Source organism: Falco punctatus (assembly GCF_963210335.1).
Source record: "Falco punctatus genome assembly, chromosome: 2".
In the NCBI taxonomy this organism is placed as follows: Eukaryota; Metazoa; Chordata; class Aves; order Falconiformes; family Falconidae; genus Falco; species Falco punctatus.
In genome coordinates this window covers 17,255,297-17,273,623 of record NC_137581.1, presented here as the reverse complement: position 1 = coordinate 17,273,623, position 18,327 = coordinate 17,255,297, and the positions used below count along the sequence as shown (strand labels likewise).

Here is an 18,327-nt window from a genome sequence, read left to right as displayed (position 1 = left end):
GACAAGCAGCCGAATTCAGGGAAAGGGCTTGGCTTACAGAGGGCATTATGTGCCTTAGGCTGAAAATCCTTGGCTTTGGTAATCATCAATTACAATGTCCAAAGTCACCCTCTGAAGAGTTTCCCTGCTACCAGGGTACTTTTTGACAGGGACTGTTCCCAAACATATCTTGACCTAATTCAACAGCTAGATATAAAAAGGGAGGCAGAGGTAATGGGGGAGTGAGGACCTGGGCCCATACAGTACCAAAAACCTCAACTACTCCCCAGCAGCAAATAAAAATCTATACATTTGCAAAGCACAGACACAATGCGATGTGGTGTAGCTCCACATAGTGCATGTCCAGAGTCCCATCGCAAATGGATGTCAAGGACTGGTAACTGCCTGCAGAAATGCACAGAACATGTTTTGGTCAATGGCAAGAAAAAACAAAGGTGTTTTTGTTTTGGGGAGGGATGAGAGTGCAAACCAGATTAGAATGCAAACTTGCATGGAAAATGGACAACTTACTCCAGATGTGCTAAATTTCCCAGAAAGTCATCATTATGTACCAGCATCTCTCCATCACTTTGATCAGCTATCTGCTCATGGCCACTCAGGTTTTGCCACTGGGAAATCTGAGAGAGGCTCAGATTTATATGGGATATAAAAGTTATGCATTACTGTGTCTTTGTAGCTCAGTCTATATAGCTTTCTGGCCATTGACAACACACTCAGGACAGAAAGACAGTAAAAAGGGAAAAAAAAAATCACATGAGAATAACAAACAATTTCTCAGCAGCCTTCCAGAAAATAACAGAAAAAGCTGCGATAAAACAAATCCTCTCTTCTCACGGCAGAGATTAACAACAGCTCAGCAACACACCACAGAAACAACCCAGACAGCGAGCAGTGCCAGGAGGAGCAGGTCAAACTTGTACTTGGGAAGGTGCCATAAGGCCAGGTAACTAGGTACGCTTCTGTGTTACATTTTAAACTACGCTATAGGTAACATGCCAGGCTAATACTCTGTGCAGTTAAGAATTTCAGATTTCTGGCCTGGCTGCTGAAACAGTTTCAGGAGTGGCTGGGATGAGAGGGAAAAGTCTTGGTATTTACTGTGAATATTACCCAAATTGTGAAAATCTCTGTGTAGTAGTTGTATGTAGTTAATAGTGATAATGTATTTTCAAATTTGTTGTTAGTTTTGATTAAATTAGTTGTGGAATTAATCACATGAAAGCACCAACTGCCCCATTCCTATTGGGAAATAGGAATTTAGGAAACTGATATCCTCAGTCTATAAAAGGCAAATATCCTAGCCTGTCTGGGTTCTTTTGTTGTTCAGACTCCTCTAGGACCTGGGTCACATGGAAGTGTCTTTGGCACAAATATTTAAGATGAACCTCTAACGAATTTTTCTATCATCTTGAATATGAAACTGAAGTCAAAATCAGTGCATTGTGCATTTACTGAGCCATCCTGTAGCACTTCACCCTTTTTTGTAATTAATTTTATCATTGTTTTAATTGTTTTTTCTAGTTTTGTAATTAATGTTGTTAATCATAAACAACAGCATGGGATGGGAGAGCAAGAGAAGGCAGCTGAGCTGGAAGCTGGTTCATGAGCTTCATGGCCCACTGAGAAGGCCATGGGGAGGTGGTAGTGGTGGCTGGCTGTGGGTTTGGGGTGAGGAACTCAGTAGGGCTTTTCCTTAGAGCAGCTGGAGAGAAGACAGTTAAGGTCTGCCCTGTTCTCAGGGCATCAGCTCAGCCTCAGCTAGTGTGCCAAGGGCTTACATCCGATACACAAAAATGGAAAACTGCTGCCCAGGGAAAGAGGAAGGATGCTTCCCTCCTTAAAGCAAACCCTTCCCTGCCTTCAGTGGATGCAATAGCCTGTCATCCCTTCTGAATGTCTTTATCCCAGACAGACAGACTAGTCCTTTATCATACAGACTAGTTCTTTATCAAATAGACTAGACCACACATGCAGCCTAGTCCTACATTTTCATTTTCTGCTGCCTTGCAGGCAGGTGAATTTCCCTGAGGCACCTCACCTTTGATTGGATTAAACTAAAATAAAAAACATGGTAATGAGTATTAATTGTCAAAAAGGTTCTTTAAGCTATTTTATATTAGTTTAAAAAATATACTATTTAAACTATTTGATGTTAGCTTAAAAAGTCAGCATGTTGGTTACTCATGCAGGTTAGAACCGCCAAGCATCTTTCCATATTAGCAAGTTTTAGTGTCAACACGATCCCTTTACTCCTTGGATAAATAAACATATCAAAAGTTTTGAAATGCCTAAGACAGGCATATTGCTGCAGAAATACGTGTAACCAGCCTTGTGGGCTCTGTACTGCTGCCAGCTAACAGGCATGAACAGGTGGCATAGTCACCCTGTACAGAGCATGGCACACAGGTGACCCCTTGCTTCCTGTGTGGCTGGGGATGGCCACGTATCACCAGGAGAGGATGACTGGACCTTTGCCGTCTTCCACATACAAGCATAAGCATTTTTATAAGAAGTTCACATGCCGAAATTTCTCAGGTAAATATTACGGTAAATAAATAGAATTAGAATTTCAGAAGTCTATAAATATTTGCTTGAAATCCTAGTTACTTCTATGTTTTCCTGAATTTTAAAATGTCTGCACCCTAAAATGTTTTTAAGAGATTATCAGAAGTTTTGACTGACCCAAACATCAATTTTCAATAAAATAAAATGCAATGTGTGCATTTTTTATACATTTTTTCCTGTAAGAACTCATGCCTGTGTTGCAACAAGTCCCACAAAAATCAAAACTTTAGAGAAACATACTTATGATCTTTCCCTAAAAAATAAAACTCGGCCCTAATTTTTATTCTAAGAAAAGAGGAAGTCTAAAACAAATTCTGCAAGTATAAATCATAGTGTTTTTTGCACTGGAATCACAGAGCTGGGTAGGAGCTCAGGAGATTGTCAAGTCATGCCATGTTTAGCATACTAAGCCAGTTTGGGTCAGGTCAGTATTTCAATGAATGCTTTGGGTTTTTGTTTGCTTTCTTTAAGACTATGTCTTGGATGCACTGCATGCTGTACACTTATTAAGGAACGTTTTCTGGAAATCTTACTTTTATACCAGACTGGGGACACCCTCAGTTGTGGGCACATGACTAAAGAATTTGAAGGAAAAAAATCTCTTCATTTGCATTTTGCACATTTACTTGCACAGGATTATTTCCTTTTAAGACCCTTATTACTGACAGTAGGAAGTGAACTTGGGAGAGCAGTATTAGCATCTAGAAGTCCTGATTCCCAGTTCACAGTAATGAACACTAGCTTGTACCCTTGGAGTCCCCCTGACACCTACTATGCCTCACATTTTCACTAGGGGACAAAGTGCATAGCTAAGACTTTTTTTTTTTTTATTTTTTTTTTTTTTTGACATGGGAAAATTAGGCAGCTCTGTTACAAATAAAATATATCCAGGGTCATGACTTCTTGTACAACAGGGAACAAAAGAAAACTACACAGTGACAGTATGTTTGGGATAGTTTCCCAGCCAGTGTATGCCAAGCCCCCTCCCTCGCCCCCCGAGAACCCACCTATTCCTTGCAGCGCTCCAGCTATCATGCTCAAACACCATTCTCTGCTCACTCTGTGTTTGCTCTGTACTGTATGGTTCGGTATTGTACCGGCTGTGCCATTAGACTGTAAGCTCCTCGGGACAGGGACCTGTTATGTGTTTGGTACACTTCACCTATTGTACAGCGCCGTGTGCTCCAGCGCTATATAAATAATAAATAAAAAATAATAATTGTATCTCCAGTTGTTTCTTCCAAAACTTTTTCTAGGTGGTGACATAAAAATTATGTTCTTCAGCTCCTTCCCCTAATTTTTTTTTTCTTACTTCCACTGTAGGGATGGCTCAGTTATTTCAGGAAAATGTAGCTCAAGCTCTTTGTTAATAGAGGAGACACGTGGCTTGCTATTTGCAAGGGCAAGGGAGCTCTAGGTAGCACAAAAGGGCAGGGTCCTAGCTGCACCTTCACTTACAAAGCAGCCAGTATAGCTTGGGAACTACGTAAAAGTTATATTTGGAAGCTCAGCTTGCCGCTACGTGCCGTTTCCACAGGTCAGATTGTTGATTTGTCTAATGATTAGTTGGCAAGGTACTCACTGCATGGATGAGAAGAAGTACATTAGTAAACTGTCCCTACATGCCTGTTCAGGGGAACTATGCAGGATACAGCTTGGCGACATCAGTGGTTCAGTCTCTGAAATCACTGTGCGAACATTCAAAATACACTAGTCCTGAGCTAGGTAAGGGGGCATGTTTCTGCAAGCTGAGGATGATAATCAAGGTCTGTTCACTGGTTAGTGACTTTTTGTGGTTATTATAGCGGGCAAAGGTTGACCTGAAGCAGGATATTGTGAAAAAAATGCCACACAGCATAAAACACGTATCAAAGGCAGGGTGAAGGAATGGAGTGGGGAGGAGGGAGAGAAGGTAAAACAACATTTAGACTTCTTGTAACAGTGCCTTGTCTTCCGTTAGGTTAACTATGGTTCAGTGACGTTGCCTATCCTAAATCTGGATTATAACGAAGTTAGGGCCAACACTGAATGATAAAGGCTTGCAGCAATTTGTCACTAGTAGGGTGCAAACCTTTAGGAAAATAGAATGGCCAATCAAGTAATTAAACACTGGCCCTCTGAATATGTGTTTTATGATTTCAAACAGTTGTCATCTCCCAAATGATTCGACAACATTGAGTAGTTAAAAATGTATTTTTATGTTAAAAATTCCTTGCAATGCAGATGTCTATTAGCAACATAGAATAGTATACTGTACATCTGCAGCCAAAAAAACTGAACCACTTTGCAGTGAAGTTTTCCAAAATATAAAGCTCTGTTCAGAAGCAAGCACCACTAGACAGACATGTCACAACACTGCGTTACAAGATGCATCACCCACTCACTGTAGTAGGCCCTAAGTCCTACCCCTAAATTTTAATACTTTCGGTTCCATATACGTTGTAACCTTCTCTATAAGTTGCTAAATTCTGGGTATTCTGCGAGGAAGTTGGGTTAAAAGTCTGTGCACTCTTTGCCACCTTCATTCGTTTCGCCTCTGCCCTGGACTTGTAACAGAACTCTATCAAAGCCACCAGCATTGCCAAGCCCAAGCCTCCAACCAGAATGTAGAAGACTCCAGCAACGTTGCTGAGACTCAAGGCACTCGTCTTGTCCTGGGGAAACAGAAGCGACACAGTTAACCCTGGAAAAGAGACCCCCAGGAGCACAAGCTACACATTCAAACATTGAAAATAGAAATAAATAACGATGTTTAGCTGAAATTAAATGACAGTTGTTTACATACTTCTCACAACATTTGACCTATCTGGATCTATAAAGTAATTTTTAAGTACCTAGTTTACCTGGTTGGCATATAAAATATTAGAAGTACATTGCCAACATATCAGGTTGTCACTGCTTGCTTACTGCAAAGCATTACTTCCACTAAGTGGAGAATTAAACAATGACATGTCTAGCTCTCTTTAGGGGACATTTGAGCACTGATCTGAAACTGCATTTATGTAAAGGTCTTTAAAAACTTTGGAATCCAGAAACCCATTTATATCAGACAAGACCCTGCTTGATCTTTCTTACAGAAACAGTAATTGTACTTGTGGTAGGCATTGCTGTTAATTTAAAAGATCCAGACTGAGTTTCTGATACTTAAATGACAGGTGAACATAACATGTGAGGCTTAAGTTAGTTCTTTGAAGAAACACTTCCCTTGAAAGTGCACGCTACACCATACACATAGTGATATATTTGCCTCTTACCTATTACTGTATTTTGTTTCTATTTTATAATAGATGCAGTTCTCGAACATGCCCATGGACTACTAAGGCTCAGTAACAGTATATTTTAAAATAGCAATTTATGATATCTTACACATTATTTGTAATTTAGACAACAGTGAGACCTTTCTTTACAAACTATTAAAAATACATAATTTTATAAATGATGACCTTCTTGGACATATTGTAGTAAATAACCATTCTATGTTTCTCTGTACTTCACTGCTTAGTTATGAATCATAATTTTTTATTTGAAATCAATGTGCATTTTTAGCACAGTTTTCAAGGAACTCTCTCAGAATTGACTTCCATATACTATATCGTACGCCTTAAGATACTTATAAAGCTTTATTCTTATGCAGGCTATATAATCTTTACCTATGGTAAAGAGCATACTTAACTTTTGATTGTAATCTCTATGAAATTTTAACTTACAAAGAATGCAAAATATTTGGATGTTTAATTTAAAGAGGCACTATTTATTGTGTAATCAGTACATTAGCACAGCGTCAATTCCCACAGTCATATAGAGGTTTCTGGGGCTTACAGTTGAGTTCTGCTTTGCTTGTCTCTTTATTGCTGGCTAAGAGGACTCTGAGTATCTTGGAGGGGACTGTGTTCCTCTAGTGGCAATTGCTAACAGGGTGCTTGCAAACAAGGAGGAGGCAGGGCTGAGAAAGACCTGACCTAACGTACATGGTGGGTTGAGGCTTTCTCAGCTGTCATTTATAGGAACTTTGCCATCCCCTTAACTGGTTTTCACTCCTTACTCCAAAGCACTTGCCAGAAAAAGCAAAATGTGTTGGCAGTTTGCTTCCTGGGCTAATTTTACCCGCTGTCCATCAGGCTAACTCTCAGGGCACGCAGGCAGTCACTGCCCATCACACTTTCCTTTCAGCTGTGCACAGCACGGGCTGGCACTGAGACAGGCACTGTGAAGAAATTTAAGACTTCCCAAATACAGGGCTGGCACTGACTGTGGTGCTTCCCAGCCATCAGAAAACACCTGCTCCTGTGTTTGTCCACAAACAGAGAGAAATAGAGAAGGCTCCACTCCCTGGAGCCGTCAGGATTGCTGTTTGGGAATGGACTAGGGTAAACACTGGAAGCTGTAGAAAGCTATTAATTATCAAAGCCTCTCACTTCAAAGCTCAAGTTAAATCTTCCTTGGCTTCTCAAGGAGCCAGGGACCTTCCCAAAGGCAGCCAGGCACAGCCACCCCGGGCAGCGATGAGGCAAACCTTCCCGCTAGTGTTTCAGAAAACTGCGGAGCGAGCCAGCTCCAAAAGGAGGAGGCGTGAAGGGGCATTTCCTAAGCAGTGAGTGGGAAAGTCCACCCACCCCCAGGCAGGAAGGAAACGACTAACCCAAGCTGTCTCCCTCAAACCCCCAAAATTGCCTTGTGACTCCTCAACGGATGCCCTAAGTATGTAGGACGATGTTTGGTGATTTACATCACTGAAGACTTTAAAAAGCAATAGTGCTTCTTTAAATTAAAGTGTGACTTCCATCAATATGGGGCAAAGCTGATTTGTTCTTTGTCTACAGCTGCTTATTTTATTTCTAAGTCATTTTGTTTATTACTTCCTTTACTGCTTTGTGAACACGATAGTAGGTCCCGAACTGCAGCGACTGACCTTACTTCCAGAGTCCTTGGGTCCACATTCACCTTTATCGTACCACCATTTGTTTTTCAGCTTGTCTAAGACGCCTGCCTCACTGAGTTTCAAAACGGCAAGGTTTACAGGAGTTCTTCACGTGGAAAATAACATAAATAACATTATATATGTTATTTTATGTTATTCAAGTAAAACTACATAGAATCGCATTGCAAAGTGACAGAGCAGAGGCCACAGTGGGTGCTATGTCATGTACTGTTGGCCCAGGTTTAGAGACAGACATATGACCGGGACCTGCTCCATCGCTTTAGGTAACAGGCACATACTGCTGGGGAAGATTTGTAAATAAATAGTATGCAATTACTGTGAACCCAAAACTATTGGCTTAGGCATATTAAACAACATACCCTTCAGAGACATATATAATACAGCTGGATATATGACTTAAGAAACATATTCATTTGTGTTCCTTGCTTTCAATTTAGTTTTAATTTGTATGCATAGAAACCAATGACTTGGCTATAGCTATTTCATTTACTGCCCTCAAAATTATTCTGGCAAGAAAAAGGAGATGCTTTGTGCAGTTTGTTGCCCATAACCGCTTGGCACAGACTTGTAATCAGGAGGTCTGCATGTAGAGAACTTCGGGGGAGAACTGCAATGCCCTTATCCTCAGCTAAGAAGAATGTGACAGTCAATCTTTCATTTTCATTTCCTGTTTAACATTATTTTCAAATTCAGAGTTTTTCCTTAAATCTCCCTTATTCACATAAGTCTTTCATGGGTCCTAGGCTGATGATAAATTACTACTTGGAATATCTTCTCTTGCTAGTGACATTTGCTGTGGGTATCATAACAGAGTTTTAATATTGAGAGGAAACCTTATCTGATGCCTCGAAGTCATGAACTGCTATGGGTTTACACTGAGGTTACTTAAACACAGTGAATATCCTCAGAGTATTATGGTAATGCCCCAGTTCATGCCGCTGTACCAATCTGTTTTCTAAAAAACCTATGAAATGATTAACAGACTTATGTACTTTCCACTTTGAATCACTGACTGTCCAATTCTTAATGTGGAAAGGCATATGGATATCTATTTATGTGCAGGTGTGCATGAAAATACAATATATATCAGAGAAGGAGGTAGATAAACAGAAATGACATGTGATTGACAGCCTTCTGGTGATGTTATATGACATAGGACCTTATCCTGTGTACGCCAATAGATTCCTATGGGAAAATTAATCTCTCTTAATACACCATAATCCACGCATTGCTAAAATGTTAACTCATGAATTCAAGGCTTAATAGAAAAATAACCAGTGCCAGCTTTAATCAGGATAGTGTAACTGAACCTGCTAAAGTAGTTAATATGAAAGAGAAACGGGGCTTGTTACACTCTGTAACCAGTTTAGCTGGAAAACCCCAAATGCTTATGTATTAATATATTTGTGCATGTTTGCATGTATATATTTAATACACAAATGAACCTTGTATGCTGCTCTTAGCTTTAGGGATCCTGCCTTTTCACGCATCCTGATTACTCTTTGTAGATATACATCAAGGAGGGGTGATTTGCCTCACCTCAGGTTTTTTAACTGTAAGTTACGCTCCAAGTTTTGGCTGCCTGTCTAGGTGTCCCTGCAGTTAAGGGAAATAAGACAGGTACCTCGAAAGATGGGTTAGACACCATTTCTAACAAAGGATGAAGCATGCTGTCGAGATGCCCATCTCTTTTCATTTACTACTGAGGAAGCCTTGCTGCCTTGGAGAAATGAAAATTTTTGACAGCTACAGCTGGGTGACAGGATTCCCAGGTACTCTCCAGTGATCCCTTTAAGTAAAGGAAATGCTTCATCCACTTTCCAAATCCCACACCTTTAGTTCATACAGAATACTCTGCTTCTAGAACAGAAAATGCCTATTTCTTGATCTTTTGCAGTATTCAAACTTACATTTTTGTCTTCAGGCTTCCTGTCAGGAAGGTTGATGGTGGAATACAAGAGTCCCACAGCTATGAAATGAGTGGGTAGCAGTTTGGGATGCTGGCAAGTTGCCTGTCAACATGATCCTCTGTTTGCTTCCAGTAGAAGTGTGATTTGGATAGCCATATCACGTCACGCATTGGCACTGAGCTCCTAAATCCCAGCAGTGTTAACAGGCCTGGTTAGGACAAAGGTTAGGGACATCCAGGTACTGTTTTCACATGGAAAATCAGAAGCCTGTGGAGTTGTTGCAGATTAAAGTGATAATTAGGACTCCATATGAACTAACGAGACCAGCAGCAAGCTGGGACAAGTCAGAAAATAGATGTCTCCCAGTCCTTTGCTTGCTTTTTTGGCACTAACGGTTTAGGTATATAAAGCCTGTCACAGGCAGGGATTTTTTCTTCTTTGCAGCTGTAGTTCCTTTAATGTCTTCCTTCCTGCATTGTCTTTGCAAGGCAGCTCTCAGGTTTTCCTTTGGGAAAAGCAATCAATTTCATGCTTAAAATTGCCATGCTAACCTCAATATGTAACTGAACGCAATGACAATGGCCAGCAGAGATGAGGCAATTCCCACTCTTGATGAAATATAGCCAGTGATGTGTCCGAGGCCAGGTTGTTGTTCTCCTCTGCACTTTTTTTGCTGAAACACTTTCTGCATTAAGGTGCTACATAAGCTTGGGGAAATCTGTCCTCTGCCCCTCACTTTCTTACCTGCCCTAGTGAGGCCGTGAATGAGACATGGTGTGACCTTGACATCTCCCCTCAGACACTCCTAGCTGTGATGAGGGAGAAGCACTCCAAGCTAAATTTAAAATTAAATTTTAAAATATTTTAAATCTATTTAAATTTCCATTTTAAAATATTTCACACTTTCAGAACAGGATTTTTGTCCCAATTTAAATCAGCCAGATGCGATGGGAAATGTACATGGTCCAATATGAGAAGCGCAGACTGAGGCGCTGCAGAGTGGAAAATTTTTGCTTACACTTTTCAGAATAGCAACATATGTACTCAATTGCAATCACAGTAAGTGACTGCAGGTGTAGTGAATTTTCATGAATTTCAGGCTTTGTTTTGTTTGCTTTTTCATTTCAGTAGGAGATTTTCAACAGCTCTCATGTGGGACAAATGCCCAGATCACCTTTGCTTTCAGGGCAAGTCGCTTATCTAGGCATCTTTCCTTTCTTTGAAAATATCCTCTGCAAATAAGCGTAATTTTGACCATGTCAGTCACAAACTCGGATACTACAACTTGTTACTACACAGCTAACACAATCAGTTGGTGAATAGTCCCACTGATATTAAAGGGGGCAGAAACTAACAATCAGTATGGTCTGCTGTACGTGAGCTAGAGCAATGTACTTAAGTCATATACAGAGGATAAACCCACCATTTAGAATTACACTTCACATCAAATTCAGTCTTGTATACTTAATATTACAATGGGAAATGGCTATAGATTTGGGATTTTTTTTTCCAGTTGTTTAGTGATTCCCAGATTACTAATGTTAGGCTAAAGCTTCAACTAGAGTAAACTGGCAGTTTGTGAAAATCAGTGTAGCTTTTCCAATGTACAGCTGCTGAGAATCTCTGTTGTTACATATAAACAGGATCCATCTGCCTCGAAATCATATAAGCATAATATATGTGAAAAATAGTAACTAAAATTACCCCTTATGTATGGAGAAGCATTTGTCCCATGTAGCCACAATGCAAAACTGTTGTGTGACAGCACAGGAGACTCTGCTCTTCACCCATGTTCTTCAATCAGTGGTGGTGCAGCCTGACCTAGGTGCAGGGATGCTGGTTTTCTACCTTTTCATCATGTTCTCAGCCCTTCTACCTCCTCTCTTGGCTTCTTATTCATTTCCTCCTATCCTCTTATCGATCACTTGCTGTTGGAAGATCTGGTTTATAAGAGCCTCAGGCTGGGTCTTGTGCTAGCAACACCAGTGAAACCACCATGCTTTAAACCAGCATTAATGAAGTTCTGAGTTAGTTGTGTTCGGGAACATGAATGGGCAATTATAGCATTTAAATTACAATACTGAGTGATTCTGAAATGAATATAGAATTTTGGTAGTCAGGGATTTTAAAAATGCAATCACAAGTATGCATTAGGAGCATTTTCATTACCCACTCATGGCTGAGCCATTAAGCTTAAGGTCAGTCTCATCTGCTGAATGAAAACGAAGGGCCACCATGTTCTCCCAAGGGCTGCCAGCAGAGGCTGGAGGAGAGCTCCATCAGCATGGTTTCACATGTTTTAAAAAATAACGGAGCCAAGTGGCAGAAACTGTGTTTACCTTCCCATGCATCACATAAAATGATGATGGCATACAGTTAATATCTGAGGTAATACTTTGAAAAGCAATCAAACAACTTGGGAACCTCAGTTTTATCCTCAGGGATGACTTAATTACTGAAGTCACTTAAACCACAGGTGGTTCAGATAGGGCAGCTCTCTGAACTGTCCTTCTGAATTTTGGAAGATTGTTCCTTAGAGGGAACAATAAATGGGGAGGCTAGAGATGGCCTTGTAAGAGCACAGAATGGAGGTAGGAGAAATCTTGTCTTACAGAGCAACACAAACTTTTGGAGAAATGGTGAGCTCTCATGAAAACCCCAGTTTCTACAGTCCTCTGTACTACCACGAAAGTTTACTCTGGGTCTAGAACAGGGGTCCTCAAACTTTTTAAACAGGGGGCCGGCACGCGGATGCAGTGGCAGGCAGTCATCTGCGGCTGCTTGGTTCCTCCCCCAACCCCCAGTGGGGGGGAGCGGGGGGGTTCTGTAAATACCAGGGGCCGGATTGAGGACCCCGGGGGGCTGTATCTGGCCCATGGGGCATAGTTTGAGGACCCCTGGTCTAGACTCTCATATTCTGACTAGTGAATCTCAAGTAGTAACAGCACAGTTATCAGTCAAGGCTCAGATGCTGTATTTCTTACAGGAGAAGAGGATGTTCTTATTCTCATTCATGACAGTAGGTAGCCCTGTAATTTGGACTGGAGCTGCTAACAAAGCTCAAGGTTTGTTCTTTTTAAATTTATACAGTATTATTAGAAGTAATAAAAGAAGTATTAGCTAGAGGTGCTTAAGAGCTAGTTCAGGACTTGTTGGCAGCTGTCAGGTTTACAACAGTGCATGGTGTCCTAGTTATTCCACTAATGATCATTTGCTAGCATATAAAATTAAAATATTTAGAGCTCAATTAATTCAGTAGAAAGGGCCTTATTGACTTCAATAGATCAGATTCTCCAAGACTGTTCCTGAACAAGGAAATGGATTTCGTAGATGATAAATGGCTAACTAATACTTTGGGGAATCAGAGTAGCTAGAGTTTAAAAAACAAGACCAGATGCTGCTGCAATGCAGAATTTGAGAAACATGGTAATGCCCGCTCGTTTCCATGATACACCTGGTTCTACTGAACATGGGCAGTGCAGGCACATGATAGACCTGGGGCTTCCCAGGAGCACTTGTACTGCTTACTCACTCAGCTGTGCCTGGGAAAAAGTGTGGCAAGAAACAGGCCTGAGGTCAGATGAATGCTCCTCACAGGCTGTGTATAGTCCTAGGATGACAGGTTGACCTCCGTCATGTTCTCCATCCTTTTTTAATGCTGCCTTGCCCACCATATTTTCTACTGCATCTTGAACTGTCTGTGTTACCTCTTGTTCATTTCCATTGGCAATGTGTTCCTTCCTCCCTCCTGCACTCACAGATCCTCCCTGTTTCTCCATGGACCACACTCCTTGCCTTTCTTTTCTACTTTTTCCCCTCACTCCTTTTTCTGTCATTTGCCATCACACCAAACTTCCTCCGTCAGCACTTCCAGACATTTCCCTGGTGAAGCCCTGCCTGTCTTTCTACCATGAGCTGCTCTCCTTTTCCTGCTTCTTGACTCAAAGCACCCGTGGCTGGTAATCAGCGAAAGTTAGTTAAAAGCATCCTTAGATTGCTACCTAGCTTTTATCTCACCTTTCAAGCACAACAGGTTTGTGAGGAGTGTATTCTAAGAAAATGGAAGTATTTTAATGATGTGAATCTCTGCCTGTGACATTTTAAAAATATTGCATAAACACCCCTTCCCCAATAATGCAAAAGTTAGGGCTTGGGTGGAGCATATAATAGTAGCAATGTAGGAGATTTATGGTTTATTTGTCAACTTTCTTACAAGAAGTTGGTTTCTGCTCCACTTGCAGGCAAGTGCTGTCAGGCCTAATATGCCTAAGCACTTTGGAAGAGAAAACACAGACCATTTTTGAAACTGTGACTGCTGGCAAGCAGAGCGGTGTGGGGAAAATAGGTAGAGCAGCAGGATCGAAGGCAAAGTGAAGAGGATTAGGAGACCAGTTCTAGGTGAGTGCAGAACAGCCCAAGGGATGGTCCCTGAGGCCAGGACACAGCATGAAAGAGCAGGAGGACTAAAGGAGGAGAGAAAATAGTAAGAAAAAAATATATGTAGGCAACCGTAAAGAAATCTACATAAACTATGATGACAAATCAGTCAAATGTAGTTACCTATATCTGACTAGCTCTGTGCCTGCACAGCATTCTCTTATATATTGTTCATACACAAGCACATAAATAAATATTATTTATTGCATACTGCCTGGCATGGTAGGAGTATTTTTAATATCTTCCTCCTCCCCCACTTCACCATCTTTCACATCTTTGCTTCTTTTCAGCACAAGGCAGCTTCCCAAAAGGAAGCTGTGAGGAGGGAAGGAAGTAGTGGCACTGGCCATATGGAAGATATGGAAATGCAGGAAGGATGGAATTCAGCCTAAAATTCCTGTCTGATAATTTCTGCTTAGGGAAACACCATGGTTTTCAGTTTGCTGGTAAGACATCAGGAAATGTCAGTATGAAGATATTCTAGCTGAAATTTGTCCTTCTACTTTGGATATGCATGTGAAAACTAACTTGTACTGGAATTTGTGTCAATAGTGGATCCCTGAGCCTGGACCATGTATTAGATTACTGCTAGAAGGTGGTCACACTGATTTTCACCCTTTTCCTTTACTATCACTCAAAAATATTTTGGGTAGTACCATATAGTAGGAAAAAAGTCTGAGCTGGTATTTGTTACTGAAGGTTTCAGACTGCTCATTCACAAGAGCAAGCCTGGGAAAGGCTCATTACGATTTCAGAAGATGCAGGTTTCTGAAAACTGGTGATAGATCTCACAGCAGAGACATAACGAGTTCCCCTTAGGGCACCAAAACAAATGCAAATATTTTTGCTTTGACAGTAATTGCATACACCTAGATTTCAAATGCAGGTACCAGCAGTGCTGTGCTACTGGTGAAGCTGTTTCGTTGCAGGTAAAACCCCAGCAGATGCACCAATTACTTTACATACTGTTTACCCGCTTTTGGTGACATTGAGGCTAACCTTGGAGTCACCTCCCCCGCTGCCACATTCTCCTTTGTCGTACCACCATTTGTTTTTCAATTTGTCCAAGAGGCCTTGTTCATTCAGTTTTAAAACTGCGAGGTTAACAGCATTTCTTGAAACGATAAAACATATTTTGTAAGAAACTGCACAGCTGTTAAGATGTTAGAAGGAATGAGGACTTAAGCTGTTTATAAGCTTGATCCACACACTAAATAAACCTCTCATTTCCATATTTCAAAGCCCTTGGCAGCACAAATAATTGTGGTTACTTTCAAATGCGGAAAATGTGTTTCCAGCCTAGAAATGATTTTCAGAATGGCTTGGATTTTATCAAGAAAATTCTATCAACCAACCAAAACTATTTTTGCAAAATGGTGATAAAACTCTGCCCAGAATTATAAACAATTTACACAGATTTATTTGAAGCTATAGTTAGAATATGTTCAACGTGGGCCCAGGCTGATTTTTCAAGCAGATGGGAAAATGTATTCCCATATACTAAAGAGGCAAAAATCAGATGGCCTACGCTAGACGCTGCCAGTCACTCTGTCACATTCAGTTTTGACATACAGCGTTTCAAAGTGATCCCGGGACAAACGAGGGGCTAAGGCTCCGGAGACAGGCAGCGTAAGGCAGAGCTGAGGAGGAGCACTAGCAGCCTGCACACTGACGGCGATGTCGTCTACAGCCAGTCAATAGAAAACAACACACAAAGAGATGCAGGGAGCCCTGTCTGCCTGAAGCTTCGTCACCTGCTGTAGGCACATCTATACCTTTGGGATGGAGGCTCTGGAGCCTTGCTCCCTTTGCACAGTGAAGGATTGGCTGAAAGGCAAGACCAGGGGTCTAGCTTAGTGCTGTGACTCCAGGGACTGCCCTGCTATCCTGGGAAAGCACCCTGTCTCCTAGCCCAAAGGGCGCTGGCAGTATGGGGGAGGAAGGTGATGGTGGAAGGCATAATTTCTGGGGAAACCTGGGGACAGTGCAGCCAAGCAGAAGCTCAAGCACTGGGAAGACCAAACTCGGCCTATTTGCTGGGTGCTGAGATGCAAGCAGGTAGCTGGAACATCCTGAGGACTTTTCCCTGCAGGGTTTACACATGTTATGCTACCACTGGATGAAAGACCAATCCTGCATTGCCAGCAGCGCAGTGGTGTAGGCACAACAGACTGAAAGGGGTTCCATGAACCTGCTGTCCTCCACCTCATGTTTAAGTGCTCTCTTTTTCAGATAGGAGAAACACCTGAGAGAGACTTTGGATCTGTGCAGGCAAAGGGTGGTTGCCAACATGAAGACTAAAGCACAGAATCACTGCTTCTGTATGAACTCAGGGCTGCTGGCAGTGCACTGAAACTCAGGAAGAAAGGGACACAGCTGGTCCTAGGATGGGGTCGCCTTTGTGCATATTCAGAGGTTTTCCTTTAGGTGTGCAGACAGCATTAAGCCTGGATGGCAGAGGGTAGACAGTATGGATTACCATACAAACGCAAATGTAAGGCACTACAGTCACTATATGACGTCTTCAAATCTGTTGATAACTAATCTGCCAAGGCATTTACGCAGCCCCCATCACCTCCTGAGGAACCGTTGCACTTGTTTAAGTGTAAGGCTCCTAAGAGCCTCAACAGTCATATATCCTAATGACAGTCATGGTATACAACTATATCAGTATTTATTCATAATTCATAAATGAACTTTTCTTTTCCTCTTTTCATTTTCAGACATCCCTAGTGCATCCACGTCTATCAGACATGCACACTCTTTCTGGTGGGTGTCTGCACAGGCTTGCTTGTGGATCTGCAAAGGCAGGTGAAGCAGGGGCATCATATCCATGAAACACCATTCCTCTCCAAAGGGAGAGAAGTATCTGTGAGGTGCCTGCAGTTAAACTACTGCTCTTCAGGGACAATATGTGGTTGAGAAAGATGGAGTTTCTCTCTCTGACTTTGTTTAATGGTGTCAAGATCTGTCTGTCAGGGCTGAGTGGGATTTGGCAAGAGCTATGTCTGGCAATGGCATCTTCCCCGTATCAATCATGAGAGGAGGCAACACCTTCAAACCACTTGGAGAAGGGCTGGGGAAGAGAGTTCCTCTAGTGGCAGGGCTCTATGGCACCAGAACCCACTGGGGTTTGTGATTCACCCTCTCTAGGATGGCTGCTTTCTGGTCCCTGGGGGTCCCTTTTGGTCTTAGAATGGAATTTTTTCTCTTACTCATTATGAGAGAGATCTTCCTGGCAGACAGATACAGGCAACAGTACTTCACAGCTCATGCAGCGTTCCTTACTACCTTGGCCTGTTTCTGGGACAAATGTCAGCTTCAGGACACACCTCCACTGTCTTCAGGTAACAGCTTTTCATATAGGTCCCACTGGAACTGAGACAGGTCTTTGCTGGCTGGTCATGAAGTTTGGAAACTGCTTGTGTGTAGATCTGACTTTACCTAGCTTCACTGTAGTTACAAGATTTTCCATACAGATAAAGTAATTGCTTGCCTGTCCCTGAAAGTGAAAATGAGAACTGCAGGCTGTAGTGGGAGTGATAACAGACTGCTCTTTGTGGATAAAGCTTTAAGGGGAATTTAGCAGCCAGGCTGACAAATGTGATTTTGTGTAAGTGCTCTAATTATGGTTCGCACTCCAGAGGGAGAGGAGCAATTGCAAAATTGGAATGAAATTGTTCGTTTGTCCCTTTTGTTCTTGGAAGCGATTGCTTTTGAACCAGTCATATTTACTACAGATTTTTCCTACTCAGCTTTTTGTTACAAAGCCTATACTTTTAGCCTGTTTGCCCCACTCAAAATGGTAACTGTGTGGCCAGCCTCGCTACTTCACAGACAAATTTCCAGTGCACTAAATGTGCGTTTTACCTTTGTAAGGACATTAGGAATGAGCCATAGATGAAAGATGATCATGGAAGCACTATGTCTTTGACATTTGGCAAGCATTGCTTATTCTGAAAATGGCTTAGACATATAGCTTGAGCCTGCTGTCTAGGAAGTCAATGTCAAAACTCCTTCCTTCAACAGGAACAAAACCAAGGTCTAATTTAATGCTGCTATGTCTAATTGCCAATAGCAATAACATAAACAGCTGCTTTGACAGTGCTACAGATGTGGGCAAGAGCAATCACTTCCATGAAAAATGAAATATATCTCAAGGAATACCACTAACTCAATTCAACAAGCCACTTAAGCTCAGTTTTATTTTAAACTGAGAAATCAGAATGGGAAGCCCTATCAATCAGTCTGTCTGTAAAAGCATCTTCATACTATTTCCTCTATGCTGTATTCTCTCAAGTGTGAACACTAAAGCTCATTGAATTAGACAAAGTCCTTATGCCAAAACCCTTAGAAAGTGTTTTTTTCAAACTTTATCTTATCTTGGGTGAAGGTGTCAGCCGATAACTTACAACATTTTTTCAAGTGTTCCAAGTTGTAGATGTCTACTTAGACCTTTTATCTGGATATTCTAAG

The 18,327-nt window shown here is 41.5% G+C and overlaps 1 protein-coding gene across 5 annotated transcripts in view; it reads right to left on the bottom strand.

Moving 5' to 3' along the window:
• The window catches only part of GRIA4 (glutamate ionotropic receptor AMPA type subunit 4), a 275,697-nt gene that overhangs the window by 2,381 nt on the left and 254,989 nt on the right, over positions 1-18,327 (bottom strand). For 2 of the 5 annotated variants that reach the window (XM_080377063.1, XM_080377065.1), the window contains 2 exons: positions 14,851-14,965; positions 5,085-5,219 (listed from right to left, as the gene is read on the bottom strand). In XM_080377063.1, coding sequence (XP_080233189.1) covers positions 5,085-5,219; positions 14,851-14,965 — 250 coding nt within the window. Of the gene's footprint in view, positions 1-3,572; positions 5,220-7,474; positions 7,590-14,850; positions 14,966-18,327 lie in introns of all 5 variants that reach the window. The other 3 variants (XR_013926315.1, XM_080377062.1, XM_080377064.1) reach the window with 3 other exon arrangements.